The sequence below is a fragment of the Geotrypetes seraphini genome, chromosome 9, assembly GCF_902459505.1.
Source record: "Geotrypetes seraphini chromosome 9, aGeoSer1.1, whole genome shotgun sequence".
In the NCBI taxonomy this organism is placed as follows: domain Eukaryota; kingdom Metazoa; phylum Chordata; class Amphibia; order Gymnophiona; family Dermophiidae; genus Geotrypetes; species Geotrypetes seraphini.
In genome coordinates, this window is record NC_047092.1 from 16,615,707 (window position 1) to 16,632,382 (window position 16,676).

A 16,676-nucleotide genomic window follows, 5' to 3' on the forward strand; every position below is an offset into this window, starting at 1 on the left:
ATGCGACTTGTCTATGGGCTCAAAGGGAGGCTTCATCAGCTGAGCCAAGACCACATTAAGATCCCACACCACCGGAGGAGGTTTCAGAGGAGGATGGACATTCACTAACCCCTTCATGAAACGAGTCACCAGAGGATGAAGAGAGAGAGAACGACCCTCAAGGTGCTGATGGAATGCAGCAATGGCACTGAGATGTACCCGAATAGAAGTCGTCTTCAGGCCAGACTCAGATAAATGCAATAGATAGTCCAGAACCGAAGACACAGGCACCGAACTCGGTTCCAAACGATTCAAGGAACACCAGGACGTAAACCTAGTCCACTTCTGGGCATAACAAAGCGAGTCGAGACCTTGCGCGAGGCCTCCAAAATCTCCCTCACGGCCCGAGACACCGGAATCGAAGTCAGGGGGAGAGAAACCAAGCAGTCAGATGTAAAGACTGAAGATTGGGATGTAACAGCGAACCCCGACTCTGAGACAGCAGAGAGGGAAACACCGGCAGAAGTAGAGGTTCCCTGGCACTGAGTTGAAGAAGCAGGGAGAACCAGGGCTGCCTGGGCCAACGAGGCGCAATGAGGATCATGGAGGCTCCGGTCGATCTGAGATGAACCAGCGTTCTCAAAATCAGAGGAAACGGCGGAAACGCATAAAGGAACCTCCCCTCCCATTCGAGGAGGAAGGCATCCGCCTCGAGACGATCCGGAGAGTAAATCCGAGAGCAATAAAGAGGCAGCTTGCGAGTCTCCGGAGAGGCAAACAGATCCACCTGAGGAGTTCCCCAGCGGTCGAAGACCTCGCGAAGTACTCGGGAGTTCAGAGACCATTCGTGCGGCTGGAGAAGACGACTGAGTTTGTCTGCCAGCTGGTTCTGTTCTCCCTGAATGTACACCGCCCGCAGGAATATGTTCTGGGAGATCGCCCATTCCCAAAGGCGAAGAGACTCCTGACACAGAGGCCAAGAGCCCGTACCCCCTTGTTTGTTGACATAGTACATCGCCACTTGGTTGTCCGTCCGCACGAGCACCACCTGGTCGTGCAGCAGGTGGACAAACGCTCGTGCGGCCAGGAAAATGGCTCGAAGCTCCAGCACATTGATGTGACAACGGCGGTCCTCTGCCGACCACAGACCCTGCGTCCTCAGGCCGTCCAGATGGGCTCCCCACGCGTACTCGGAGGAGTCCGTGGTCAGGACCTTGCTGTGAGGCGGAACGAGAAACAGCAAACCCCCGGACAGATTGGAAGAGCCGGTCCACCAACGGAGCGATCGACGTAAACAAGGAGTCACTGATATCCGGGAAGACACCGGATCGCGATCCTGCCGCCACTGTGACGCTAGCGTCCACTGCGCGAGCCGCAGGTGCAAGCGAGCGAAAGGCATGACGTGAACCGTCGACGCCATGTGACCCAGCAAAATCATCATGTTCTGGGCCGACACCTCCGACTGCCCTTGACAGTGGCGGCTCCACCGAAGCAGAGCCTCCCGCCGAGGCGTGGGGAGAAAAGCGCGGAGGCGAACCGTGTCCAGCACGGCTCCAATGAATTGGAGAGACTGCGCCGGGTACAATTGAGACTTGGGAAAGTTCACTTCGAACCCCAGGTCCTGCAGAAGACTGATAGTCTGTTGGGTCGCTAAGATAACCCCCTCCCTGGACGGGGCCTTGATCAGCCAATCGTCCAGGTAGGGAAAGACCTGTAGACCCCGCGAGCGCAGGGCCGCCGCAACCACTACCATACACTTGGTGAATACCCGAGGGGACGACGCCAGACCGAAGGGAAGAACCCGATACTGCAGGTGCAACTCCCCGACTTGAAAACGCAAGAACCTGCGGCAAGCGGGATGCACCGGAACATGGGTGTACGCTTCCTTTAAGTCCAGGGAGCACATCCAATCCCCCTCCTCCAACAGCGGATAGAGAACCGGAAGCGATAACATACGGAACTTCTCCCGGACCAGGAACTTGTTGAGCTTCCGGAGGTCCAAAATGGGGCGCAAGTCCCCGGTCTTTTTTGGGACTAAAAAGTAACGGGAGTAAAACCCCTGGCCCATCTGCTCGCGAGGCACCACCTCGACCGCCCGGAGGCTCAACAGGGCCCTGGCTTCTTCCATGAGAAGGGCCAACTGGCTCCGATTGGGAGGGCAAGCTCGAGGAGGCAAGTCCGGAGGCGGACTGGAGAAGTTGAGTGAATAGCCCTCTGAGATTGTCCGGAGCACCCATGCGTCTGACGTAATCGCAGACCAGGCCCCGGCAAAGGCCGTCAGCCGACCCCCGATGGGAAGGGGGTGGCACGATGTCGCGGCGGGGGCCCGCCCCCGACCGCCCACCCCGTCAAAAGGACGGCGCGGCCTTGGCCGCCCCCTGCGCAACGGGCTTAGAGGGGCCACCCCTAGTCTGTTGGGGTGGACGCCGTGGCGGCGGTCTGGAAAAGGCCGGCGTAGACTTCTGAGGGTACCTTCTCGGGGGCTGCCGGAAGGGACGCTGGGCAGGGGCCTTAGGCTTCGGGCGCACCAGAGATGCCAGAGAGCGCTCCTGTTCGGAAAGCCTCTTGGTCGCCGCATCCAAAGATTCGTCGAACAATTCCGACCCAACGCACGGCAAGTTAGCCAGGCGTTCCTGCAAATGCGCCTCCATCTCGAGGGTACGGAGCCACGCCAACCGGCGCATGGCCACCGCACAGGCCGATACCCTCGAGGCAAGCTCAAACGCATCGTAAACTGCGTGGAACAAATATAGGCGCAGCAGGGCCAGGTTAGAGCTGAAGGTGGCAAACCTGTCCCTATGCGACTCTGGTATCACCTCACGAAAGGAGGGGAGGTCCTTCACCATCGTACGCAGGAAAGACGAGTACGAAAAAGCGTAGTTCAGGACCCTCGTTGCCATGAGCGAGTTCGCATAGAGACGACGCCCGAATTTGTCTAAGGTCCGGCCCTCCCTACTCGGCGGAACCGCGGCTGAGACCCTGGAGGGCTGCGATTTCTTAACCGCCGATTCCACTAGGAGCGAATTGTGAGAAAGTTGGCCCTTCTCGAAACCCTTGATGGGGAGGGTGCGATACTTCGACTCCATTTTTGAGGGGACCACAGCGACCGTCAAGGGAGCCTCCAGATTCCTCAGGAAGGTCTGGCAGAGGACCTTGTTAACCGGAAGGCGCGGGGATTCCCGAGGTGGGGCAGGAAGATCCTGCTCCTCCAAAAACTCCTTGGTGTAAGCGGACCCTTCCGACAAGTCTACACCCAAAGCCGCCGCCATATCCTGCACGAACCTCGTAAAAGAGGAAGGTTTAGCAGGAGGAGAGGGAGACCGAGACTTCCCGGCGGAACCGAAGGGAGAGGCCTCGTGAGAATATCTGGGCTCCCTACCAGACCCCGACCCCAACGAGGCACAGTCCTGCGACCTCGACGGAGTCGGAGACCGGGTGCGTCTAAAGGAACCTCTCGGGGATCTCCCCGGGGTCCTAGGCACCGAAGCCCGACCCTTCGGTCCCGGCGAGGAGGCCCGGGAGCTCTCCCTGGCCGGAGACCGGAATAAGACGGGGTTATCCACCCGCAGGTCCTTCACCTGCAAGGCCTCGGCCCCGGCCGGCGACGAGCGACCGCGCCGCCGAGGCGAGGCCCGAGACCGCTTGGCCTTCCTCGGCCGGCGCCTCGCCCGAGACCTGCCCGAGGGCGACGACCCCCGCGAGGACTCAGAGGATGAAGACGAGATCCTCCGCACCCGGCGCACCTTGTCTTTCGGGCGCACGCTACGCTCCGGCGGATCCCGCGAAGCCGGGTCCGAGGGTACTGCCGAGGTCGAGGCCGTGGGCGCCTCGGGAGCCGAAGCCCCGGTACCCGAGGCCGAGGTCGTCAACTGCGGGGCCACCGAGGCCGGAGCAGCCGAGGCCGAAGCCTGCTGCAGATGTTCAATGGCCCCGGTGAGCTCCGAGGCGATTAACGCCCGGAGCAAGTCTTGAAACACAGGGATTGACATTCCCTGTGGCAAGACCTGCCGCTGCTCCTCGGAGGGCGACCTCGGTCTCGAGTATTCCCTCGGGGCGGCGGATGTGGGGATCTTGGGCTTAACAGAGGTGGACCCTCCCGCCGAAGAGTCCGAGGATGGCTTTTTAGATGATCCAGGAGCTGAGGAGGGAAGTGGAGACTTACCCGAGGCCTTGGATGAGGCCGGCTGCTTCGATGGCAACGAGGCCCGAGGCGAAGCCGATGGTCCCGAAGCTGAGGTCGAGGCCGATGTCGAGGCCGAGGTCAAGGCCGGGGCCGAAGCCGAGGCCGAACTCGAGGCCTTCCCGGGCGGGGACTCGACCGAGAAAAGTTCTGCCATGCGGGCTTTTCGGCGCTTGAGTGCCCGCTTCTGGAAGGTGGCACACTTCTCACAGGACGCTGTAGGGTGTTGGGGCCCCAAGCACCTCAAACAGCACCTGTGCGGATCAGTGATTGATAGGAGCCGTTCACAGCGCCCGCACTTTTTAAAGCCCGTTACGGGCCGGGACATGGGCCCAAGGGAGGCCGGGAACAAGCGAGGTTCCTCGGCCACGGCTACCGGGAGCCCCCGGTAGCGATAAAATTCGAAAGTTTTTTTTTTTTTTTTTTGAAAAGAAAGGAAAAAAAGAATAAAGAAGACAAAAAAACGCAGCGACCGCGCGAAATACCCTACACAGCCGCGGCGACAGAAGGCACAAGAGCACAATTTTTTCCACAGGGCTTCTGGCTCCGCGGATGAAATTGAACTGAGGACCACGAGGTGGGGATGCGCCCTCTAGTGGGCAAGAAGGCTAGCATATGCGTGGTGCAGTGTGCAAACTTGAAACTTCAATCAAGTTTGCTTGAAAAGCTGTCCGCGCTGGGGCTCCGTAGATGACGTCACCCACATGTGAGAATATCATGCCTGCTTGTCCTGGGATAAAAGCTAAATTAATCTCTTTCTCCCACTGTAGTATGACTTCCTTATCATTTTCCCTTCCAAAGTATGCAGAAGAACTACACCTATGATGGAAAATAAGTGTGGGGAAGGGTAAATCTGAGGAATTCTTTATCAGCGATTCTCAACACAATCACCTGCTAAGCCAGTCTGGTTTTCAAGATATCCACAATGAATATGCATGAGAGAAAGACTTGGTTGAGAACCTTGGTGTATATGGATAGAAGTTGAGGACTTTATATACGTGGGAAATAAGTGCGAGTATACACACACATTATACGCTACTGCAATCAACTTCCTCCACAGATCAGATCCACCAAAGGAATCCTGAACTTTAGAAAAGCAATAAAAACTTATCTCTTCACCTAATCCCTTGCCTATTGCTTTATTAGGAACATATATTGTTTTGTAAATAAGAACATAAGAAGTTGCCTCCACTGGGTCAGACCAGAGGTCCATCCCGCCCAGTGGTCCGCTCCCGCGGTGGCCCACCAGGTCCTTTGACCTGTGAAGTGATTTGACCATTTTTATATCCTACCTCTGCTTCTATCTGTACCCCAAATACATCAACTGTATCTTGTCTTGTTACCTGCCATGTCTTTATTCTATGTATGCCAACCTGTAACCTGTTCCGAGTTCATTGGGGAGAACAGGATAGAAATTATTAAATAAATAATTATATAGGGATGTACATCAGAGGATATATGAAGTATGGGTATGAAAAAGTGTACCAACCAACCAAACAAGAGCTGACCATAGTTCCTCCACAAAAAGGGAAACCAACCAAAACAAGAGACTTGTGGAGGGTCGAGGTCCAAGATGAGGGCTTTATTGAAACAACTTAATAATCCACATGGAAATGTCTAGGACCTAATACACTAAAAGCATTTGGACAACTCTCTCGCATTTCTCAACAGTGTAGAGATTTATTGTTTGCTTTTTGTATTTAATTCATGAGCTTCTTTATAGAACCTACAGGGACCCCTGAGGAAGGCAATAGTGTCGAAACACGGACCGTGTTGGGTACAAATGCTTTTAGTGTATTAGGTCCTAGATATTTCCATGTGGATTATTAAGTTGTTTCAATAAAGCCCTCCATCTTGGACATCGACCCTCCACAAGTCTCTTGTTTTGGTATGAAAAACTGTGTGCATACATGTGGAGTGGATTACGTGGAAGGGTGTGAGCAGAGCAAAGAAGCATGTGAGAGTGGACAATATATGAGGCTCAAGTCCCATAGATAGCCTTTGTTTCCTTGGGCAAATCAAATCAAAATATTTTAGTTCAATTGTTTTAGGTACCCAGATTATTAAGCCCTTCTGGGCAGGAACATATTCTACTTGAATATATATATCACCAAAGTACTGCAGTCCATGCATGCAGTAATGCTACAAAAGGATTAACCATGTATGCATGGGGGAGTCTGGCATGTACTGGAAGTTATGAGGGAATATGTGGGTGGCATACATGAAGCTTTAGTAAGAAAGTAGGGGTATGAGGTCATATGGCCATGCATTACAAGGGCAATTCTATAAAGGGGTTTCTCTCTGGAGACTACTCTATCAAGAAACATAGGAACTACTTACTCACATAATTCATATTGCCTGTACAATGTATGCACAACCACTTACACCAGTCATAGAGCTGGTGTATTCTATGTAAATCCTGACACCTATATTGGTATATTTTATAATTTAAGTATGTGATTATGTGCCTCACCCATGTGTATGCCCACCTGCAAACTACACATCACTGCATTTAGGTGCCATTTTATATAATACATGTAATACTACTACTACTATTTATCATTTCTATAGTGCTGAAAGATGTACACAGCACTGTACATTTAACATTCAACAGATGGTCCCTGCTCAGAAGAGCTTACAATCTAATTTGGACAGACAAGACAGCTCAAAGTTGGGGAGATTCTGGTAGAAGGAATGATACAATGGGTACAGGTATCTGACAGTGAGTGGGAGTCGAGTTGAAAGCAGCTTCAAAAAGTGGGCTTTTAGCTTGGATTTGAATACTGCTAGAGACGGAGCATGACATATTCATTCAGACATATGGCATGGCAAGAAAGAAAGGACGCAGTCTGGAGTTGGCAGTGGAGGAGAAGGGCACAGACAAACGGAGGTCACCAGGGGGGAGCATAGGGGGAGATAAATGAGGATAGACATTGAGGGGCTACAGAGTGAATGCACTTGTAAGTCAGTAAGAGAAGTTTGAACTGTATTTGGAAATGGTTGGGGAGCCAATGAAGTGACTTGAGGAGAGGGGTAATGTGAGAATAGCGGCTCTCACAGAATATGAGCTGGAATACTAGCATGTACACATATGTATATGCTGATATTCTGGTCACTTATGTGTATTTTTGGCACCTTCTTTACAGAATTACTCCTTATGTGTGTAAGATGTATGGGTGTGGGTATAACGAGGCAGGGAGGGGCAAGTGGGTGGTGGTAGGAATATGTATATGGCAGGTGACTGATGGTGTGTAAATGAGTGTTTGGCTACTGGGTGAATGGTTTACTTTGGTAATAAGGGAGGACGTAGCTTGAAAGGTATTTTTCAGCATCATCATTTGCCAGCTGCTTCGATCATTTTTTTACCCTTTGCTTGTTTTGCTCTGAGCCAAAGTGCTGGAAGGGTAGGGGTGGTTTTAGAATCAACAATCAAAACACTCTGTAGCTTGAACAGTTTCCTATAGAAAGCAATGGGGAATTTCCTTTGGAGGCTCAGTTCTCCAAATATACTAACCCAGTGTTTCTGGTTTTCGAACTCGTCTGAGATATTCACATTTTCCTCCTGCATGCCAAATTTGATGAATTTGTCTCTTTTTTGGACAGGTACTGTGCCTATGGAGGAACAGACATCAATCCATTTTATATATATCGTTCTTCAACATTCCATAAGCATAAAAGAATTAGAGAGACTTTTAAAATAGATAAGGTTCAAATGTCACAACTTAGCTATTCACAATAATCCCACCCCCTTTATTTTTAATGAAGCCGTGTTAAGTTTTTTTGGGGGGTGGGGAGGTTTTATCGCTGGATGCGGTGGCATTGGCTCCAATGCTCATAGAATTCCTATGAGCGTCAGAGCTAATACCACCGTGACCTGTGATAAAAAGCCTAATACGGCTTCATAAAAGGGGGGAATATTATTTTTTTAAAAAGGGGGGAAGCGTGGCTCATAGAATTATTCCCAACCCTTTTGTGTGCCTGAGCATATGTGCATGTTTATAACTGTGAACATGTAGAATTTACAAGAAAAAAAAAAATACACATCAGAATCACTAAAATCAAGCTCAGCAAGAATAGGGTCATGAAAGATATGTTTGCGGGCTCTGCCTGTCTGATAAGAAGGCACAGTTTCCTAACCTTACTGGAACTGTTTCTTCCATAAAAATGTGTTGGACTATCTTAGGGGGGCTTTATTTTCTCAGGAAACCCCCCCCAGTCTAATCTAGCCCATTTTCAACTCGTATGTCTTAGTTAGTTTTACATTATGCTAACTAGGGCCTTGTTCTGCTAAATATTTGGACAGTTACATCAGAATGACAGATATTTTTAATCCTTGTGTATAATTTCTTTTCAACGTTCTAGTGGATTGGATGGAAAAACACTTCTACAGCAAACTTTTAAATACTCAGGGGCTCATAATCAAAAGAGAAAAACGTCCAAAAACCGGCCTAAGTCGGCATTTGGACGAACATTTCTCAAAAACGTCCAAGTGCCGATAATAAAAACGGGTTTTGGACGTATTTCTAAACAACCTAGGCCTTCATAGTGCCGCTGAACAACCAAAGCTAAACGGGGCATTTCGGGAGGCGTGTCAAGGGCGGGAGTTGGCCGGAATGTGGGCCGGCTTAGATTTAGTCGTACAGCATGTATAACCGAAAGTTATATAGCCCACGATGGACGGAACTTGGACGTTGTGACTTAGACCATGTAAAACATGGTCTAAGTCACAATAAAACACCTAAGGTCACCAGATACGCACTGCAAACACATAAAACAGACCCCCACATATTACCCCAGTGATCACCGGACCCCCCCCCCCATAAAAATGTTAATCACAACTTTAAAATTTAGCCTCCAGACCATCATCACCTGACCGCCTGGCATAGTCGTGCTGCACAGAGGCGTCTTAAACTGTCTTGGGGATGGGTTAGGGACCCATGGAGAGGAGGACCCATGCCCATAAGCCCCTGTAATCACTGCATTGATATTGAAACATGTGCACTCCCCTACACACTCCCAAAACCCTTTTGAACTGACATATAAGTGGCTCCCGCAGCCATAAGGGCTATTGGGGTGGTAGATAAGTGGGTCTAGGGGATTCTGGAGGTGGTTTGGGGGGCTCACCGTAACCTATAAGGGAGCTGTAGGGAGGAGAAGCCATGGCACCCTTTTTATGAAGTTCATGCAGTGCCCTGCATGTTTAGGTGGCATGTCTGGGTGTGCAGTCCATCACTTTGCAGACCCCTCCCACATCCAACAGAGCTTGTTCTAGGCGTTTTGGACTTGGACGAAAATGTGGTATAAAGATGGCCGATTTAGTGGCTTGGACGATCAGATCAGCAGGACGTATAATTAGACGATTTTCGAAACGAAAAAAAAGTTGTACGTATCTTTGAAAATATGTCTTAAGCTCTTTTTAACTTTGGACGACTTGTGAGATGGATGTAAACGGACTTAGACGTCCCTTTCGATTATGTCCCTCTCATTGTCCTTTCTACATGTCCTTAAACCAGTTAAACAGTCAAAAGGTCATGCTATTTAAGCAATTTTTTAACCTTTTCATACTTCATTACTACAATATCCAGCTCCTTCTCCAAATACAAATTTTAAAAAGTGTATTTCTCATGCACAAATAAATACATCTAAGCAAACAGATGCTCTCACTACACAAGATCTAAAATTGTTTTAGACAGAACTACCAAGTACAGAATCACCTAACTCACTCATGAATCTAATTTCCTTGTGCATCTGTGGGTTGTATCCATTAAACTATGCTACCACCTGGGGGTCTTCAACAATTTTCTTAGGAGCACAGGATCACAGCTCCAGAATCATGACCATCAGAACCGAGTGTAGAGAAACATGTTAAGAGGGAACAAGACAAACTAATAACTTATCTCTGAACCCCAAATATCGTTAACTTAAAAGTGCTTTTTAAGGTCAGCTTTCTCTTGGTAGGAATTTTTTCTACCACTTGCATTAAAACCCTCAGTAAATGCTTGCAAATGAATGCAGTAAATGTGCATATATAGCGGCACCAAGTACTGCTTGGAAGCTTATTTTAATTATATAGGTTGCTATAGTTACTCTAATTCTTTCATAGCTCTGAAAATTCCCAGCAGAAGACCAAAACTGAAAACCAGGCATAGCTAATCAGCACCAGGGTATTACAATTGGCACCAAATAACCTGGTGTAGCATGACTAAAAAGAAAGAATCTAAATTGGCAACGTTAACTCGGAGGTATTGAAGCCCACTGGGTGGAGTTATATATACACAATATAATTTCACATCTGTGTGTGGTATGTTACATATAGCTGAACAAGAGGGCACAAAACAGTGAAATCAGCCAGTTGTAACATTTCAAGTGTTCCTCAAACAGCGTCTGGAGTATCCCTAGCCAGTCCCCTTTTCAAGATATTCAAAATAAATATGCATGAATACGGAGGCAGTGCATGCAAATCTCTCTCATGCACAGTCACTGCAAATATCATCAGAACCAGACTGATTAGGCTAGGAGGTACCCTATTAGACACTGAGGTCTTTTTTTATGTACTGATGTATGGATGTTTGTAGTGTTGGATGTTATTTGGAGATATATAATCTTGTTAAGAATTCCATAAAATGGATATCAGTCAGCAGAATCTCTCTCCATAAAAAGGATGAAAGTCTTCCAAATTTGGCATTGTGGAAAGAAATTTTAAATCCAACATCACAAAAAGCAGAAACACTGGATAAAATATTTACAAAGAACCTCCTAAAATATTCTATTGCATTGGGAAACTGAATGCTGAAGAGGACTTCATTCCAAATGCCCCCCTTCACACATTTTGGCATAGAGCAATAGAGAGTTAGGAAAAAATAACTAAAGAAGCTAGTGAAAGCAAAGGTACAGCCAAAATAATGCCTCCCCCAACACATGCACATTTCCATAGTGCACACCTACTCTTCAAAGGGAAAATAAAAATTGGCAGCTGGTGATTGCTTAGGAGATGGAAGGAGAAGAGAAAGCATGAAAGGATTGCATTGTGTTGGGTAGAGAGTGTATTAGATTAGTGCCTTTTTCTGTGGTTAAAGCTATAAGCCTCAGCACCCTGAAATTGTGGATTCAAACTCCTTGTGACCCTGGGCCAGTCACTAAATCCCCCCATTACCCCAGGTACTTTAGATAAGATTGTGAGTCCGCCAGGACAGACAGGGAAAAAAATGCTTGAGTACCTGAATAAATTCATGTAAACCATTCTGAGCTCCCCTGGGAGAACAATATATAGTTTTGTTTTGGTTTGGGGGTATTTGAAACAATGAAGAGTGAGTTGGCAGCTGTACTCAAAAGTGCACCCAGGGAGCCTAGTCCCCACGCTCAACAGAATTAGCAAAGCTAAAACAGGAGCGTAGTCAAGCCTCATGGCGATAGATTGAGCTACCAGCAGCCGGCCATTCAACACAGCAGATGAAACCAGGAGCAGAGGAAAGACCGTCCAGTCGCCTGCGGAGATAGAGAATACTGAAGTACCAGTGAGCAGACCATCGTATATACAGTATAGCAGAGCTCAAATCTGTGCTATCTCCGCCTCCTGGTAGGTGGACTTAACCCACTTGTCCGGATTCATCTGCTGCTGATGACAAGGAATGAATAAATAATTCAATATGATTCTTGGGATGAATTTTCAAATTCTTGTTTGCAGGAGCAGCAAAATACCTTTTTGACTGAGAGGGCAAAACAAACCATCTACTCCATCCCTAAGCTAATTGCTGATGCCATGAGGGGCAATATTAGTCACATCATAGCCCCAATATTCCATCCTATTCCACTGCCTCTGCTTACCTGTTAATGTTCCTGCATAATTGAGAATATTGGATAACCACATTAAAGAATCCCTCCTGCTGTGAGCTCTCAGATATAAGACCAGATTTACATTTTCCTGCACTACCCAGTGCTGCACTAGTATGGCTTTCCAATGTGTTCACTGCTAAAAAAAATATTTGGAATGGACTTAACACAATTCATATGGCATGGCCCTTTTCTCCTGCCCTTTAGCTCTAATATGCTGCATCCACTAACAATTTAACATGTAAATCCATTTTGCATACCTGATGGCAGGTGTTCAAACAATACATGTTCAACAGGAAAAAATTAATAGACTTAGCAAACAGTTTGGATTTTTCACATTCCAATTGTGCACCCATTAGAAAGATGTCCTTGAGGGCTCAGGGTACCTGGACCACACACAATGCCTTTGCTCTCAAATTAACTCAAGCCTGGTAACTCTGTACACAATGTAGAGGGCCTGGTTTTTATCACTGGGTCAGGATTCTGGGAAGATAGTGTTAACTAAGTCAGTGATCTTCACTGTTTTTCAAGGAGAAATCAGATTTTCAAAAAATCACCTCAGTATGACAGTCAAAAAAACTATTGCCAAAACTTGCTGGTGCCTAGGGAACTGAAAAAACAAAAGATAACCTCTGAATGATGCATCCAGTCAAGATCAACATGTGGAATCGCTCATTAAGTCTGACTCTCCCAAACTTGCTCTCTCTCCAATACACACACTTCTACCCTATCCCCTCTCTCTCCAAGTCAAATCTCCATTCAAATTTGTTGATAATCCTTCACCTTTCACAAAGTCTTGATGCTGGTTGCTCCTTCTAGAACAGGGATCTCAAATTCCCTCCTTGATGGCCACAATCCAGTCGGGTTTTCAGGATTTCCCCAATGAATATGCATTGAAAGCAGTGTATGCACATAAATATCATGCATATTCATTGGGGAAATCCTGAAACTCAACTGGATTGTGGCCCTCAAGGAGGGACTTTAAGATCCCTGCTCTAGAACAACTACTCTGTTTTCTTCCGGTATCATTTCTCTAGGTGAGATTGAGCTATGCAGTATCCAAATTCCTTTATGGTTTAAGTCTCGTGGAAATAACATGGGGTTTTAGAAACCTTGTAGCTCAAATTCACTAAGAGCTGAATAGTTCCAAAGCAGCACAGGCCAGCTGTTGAAGTAGCAGCAAGCTTTTGGGGGAAAAAGGAGTAGAAGAACAGTATGTTTAATGAGGAAATAGAATCAAGGAATGCACCTAGGTTCAAAGAGGGCTTCAGCCCTCAGATCTTGCAACGGAAATCACCACCCTAGGTGGAGGGAGTAATTGTGCTATAGTAACGGCTGGTAAATTTAGGGCCCATAATCGCAGGGCTCTCTGAGGAGTCCTGATTTAAGGACCCTCATGAGGGACTATTACTGTATTGACTGAGCTGATTTGGTAGAGGATATAAAGTGAAGAAAATCTTAAAGTATGATTGTTATCTTTGTTTGGATCTTTCCACTTGCAAGCGGAACTGACATTTCAGTCATCAATACAGTGGCCAAAACAATTCAACTTACTGAGTCTCTACAAGACCCAGACAACACTAGCCATGGAAGCCAAAGAGATCAACTCTTCTTGTAGTAGTCAATAAAGATAAGTAGCACCATGGCCCAGTACAAACCAGATTATAACTGAAATTGAGAAACTAAATGTTACGAAAACTGTTTTATCTAAAAAATTTAAAAAAAGTTTTCTAAAATAAAAATAGGTAAAAGCCAAAAATTACCTTTCAAATAATAATTCATGCTAATGATGGTCCTACATTTCCATCACAACAGCACTTCTAAATGAATGCTATCTATTAAGTCTAGCTTTATAGTTCTCGACGACTGACACCATAAACAGCACATCACAAGAATTATGACATTGTGGGGATTATGACAATGCATATGCAAATTAAAAGTATTGTAAAGGCTTGTAGAAAATACTAAGACTACTTATGAATTCTCAGACATTCAAGAAAAAAAAAAGAAGACGCTGATAAACTTAAGTGAACAAACATTTAAATGTATTTTCCATATTCTAAATACCTTCCTGATTTACCATCTGATAGATATGCGTATCCTTTATCTCTGCAAACCAGTACTGTTTTCAAGATCTTCTGAATATTCATAAGAGGTAATATGCATTCACTACTTCCAGTGTTTGCAAATATATCGTGCATATTTAAGAGTGTCCAGAAAACCTGATCAGCTCATGAATGAAAGATTAGGATTGACTTTATCTGGAACCTAGAAGGATGGCTAAGGTGTCTGGATATCATTCACAGTTTAAAGAATGTATATGCAGCTCTCCTGTTTAATACTGCTTCCTAATCAGAGAAGCTGCCTCTTTCACCTGATCCCCAAGGAGATTCTCTCCATGGGCCTGAATGAAGATTTAAGTTCCGTAGCTATGACAGTGTGTGAGTACCAAAAGCAAAGGCCCTAGATGCATTCTCAAAAGCATGTGCATTCCATACCCCTTACTCTTACCTCTTGTGACTGGAGTTGGGCAAACCCGTTCCAAGGGATGCCTCAATAAAGAGATATCCTTCAACTGAGGGCATCTTGTATACATGGGTGTGCCCCTGGGCAGTTTCCTCCCCAGTGCAACGGAAATAAACACAGATGTGCCCGACCCTGACTCCGAGACCTATGCTCTCTCAAGAAGCGATTGCATAAGCCTCTGCATAAACATCAAAGCAGATGCGATATGTGAAGCATGAATCCATGAGACCTAATTTATCCTTCTGCTAAACTATTCCTTTTAGACTGCTGCTGTCAAAGTTGAAATGAGAATTACAGATTAAACTATGTTCTGATCACTGATCTTTGGAAGTGTGTGTGACCCTTTCAACATCAAAATGGTAGAATAGGCTTCCACCCAGAGTTACTTCAAAGATACATTACTGCCTTTGATGCTGCACTCCAAAGAGTCCGATACTGATACTTCTAAGCCTCCATGTTGAAGAAGGAATGCTTTCTCTTTTTCAGATGCAAATCAAAAGATGGCTGTTGCTGATGGATATGCTTCAATGACTAGCACTGAGCAAAGCCAATATCTGGGGCAGCTCCTGGACTCTGCTGGAAAACTTTTTATGGAGGGAGGGTATATGTCCAAAAAATTAAATTAAAATTTAAGATTTTTCAATAGATTCTAACTAGAGACACTTTTTACTAGCATGAAACAAAAAGATGTCAAAAAGCAACATAGAATTTAAAACCAAATTACAAATGAAAAGTCGTGGAAAAATGAAGATCAAGAAAATCCTGTGTGATAAACAGGAGGAGTGCCAGCCAATAGGACCACCTGTTAATCAGTTTCTCTATCTCCGCCTGCTGGTAGATGTGAGCTATCCCATTGGTCTCTGGATTCATCTGCTGCTGTTGCTAGGGAATGTAACTTGCTTAAAACTACACAGGGAAAGCATGAGCTAAAAAAGGAAATACTAAGGTGCATTAACTTCAAAAGTTAAATTGTAATTGCAAAATTTCTGCAGTGAGAGATAAGGGTAGAGAGGGCTGCTATGAAATAATGCAGGAAAGAGTTTGCTACAGTACCTTAGCTGAACAGTCAGATAATTACACTTTAAGAGCTGCATTTTCTGCCACATTAGCTGTTAACATTCAAATGATGATCTCTGCCCTTTACATGCCCCAAAATGACATTTTTCACATGGTGCTGAATTAACTGTTGGCACATGGTTACTTCTTAAGTTAAACAGCCAATGCAGCTTAGTAAATAGAACTTTAAATAGTTAAAAGACTAGAAATTAAGCCTAGCTGTGGAACAAATACTAGCTACTGTCCCAACTCATAATTGTAAAATATTTAATAGAGAATTACTCAGTTTGGAAAAAAATAAGTTCTCAGTCTATAACCTGCTATTACACAAGCCCTGTAGATGAAAACTAGATATCTTGGTCTTGATAGTACTTTACGATTCCCACCATTGCAAATCCAAATGTAGTCAATAAGAACACCAGTAACATCAACCCTCACAAGACCCCCATGTGAATACTAGCATACCAAACACACAAAGTGCAAATTTAGCATAAACAACCATTCACAGGCTAAACATTTCACAAGCAGATTGAGTATCCTTTTAATATGACTATTTATTAAAATATATAGTGACTAGTTATTAAGCCCGTTACATTAACGGGTGCTAGAATATATGTCTGTCTGTTTTTGTGTCTCTCTCCCTCCCACTGTCTCTCTCTCTCTCCCTGGCCCCCTTTCTCTGTCTTTCTGACCCTCTCCCTTCCCCTCCAGGTCCCTGTGCAGCAGTAGCAGCATTTTCACACACACCCCCCTTCCCTACTCTTACCAAATGTGGCCTGCTCCTTTTGGCCCCTCCCCCTTCCCTCCCGCAGTGTAGCCTGCTCAAAGGGCCCCCCCTTCCCTTATCGAGTTTCCCGCAGGCAAGCCAAGCTTCTTACCTTTTTTTTTCAGTCTGTTTCCCTCCCTCGCATGGCTTGCGGCTGGAGTCTCTTTGGCGCATCCCTGCCTGGCCCGCGGTCTGGCCTAATCCGGGCAAGTATCGGTGCGGCTCCTCACAATCCCCACCAGCGTCGGAAGCCTTCTCCGACGCTGGTGCGGCTCATGAGAGGAGTCCAATGCTGGCGGCCATTCCTTTCTAGGTAAGTGCTGGGGACCCGTGCATGCG

General features: G+C 46.4%; 1 protein-coding gene across 4 annotated transcripts in view; it reads right to left on the bottom strand.

The window, feature by feature from the left end:
- AHCYL2 (adenosylhomocysteinase like 2) overlaps window positions 1-16,676 on the bottom strand; it is a 181,034-nt gene that overhangs the window by 147,655 nt on the left and 16,703 nt on the right. For 2 of the 4 annotated variants that reach the window (XM_033958571.1, XM_033958567.1), the window contains exon 2: window positions 7,674-7,771. The exons of 1 other annotated variant lie outside the window; for it this stretch is intronic. In XM_033958571.1, the coding sequence (XP_033814462.1) occupies window positions 7,674-7,727 (54 nt within the window). In that variant the 5' untranslated portion in view covers window positions 7,728-7,771. Of the gene's footprint in view, window positions 1-7,673; window positions 7,772-14,500; window positions 14,621-16,676 lie in introns of those variants that run through there. One more of the 4 variants, XM_033958568.1, reaches the window with a different exon arrangement.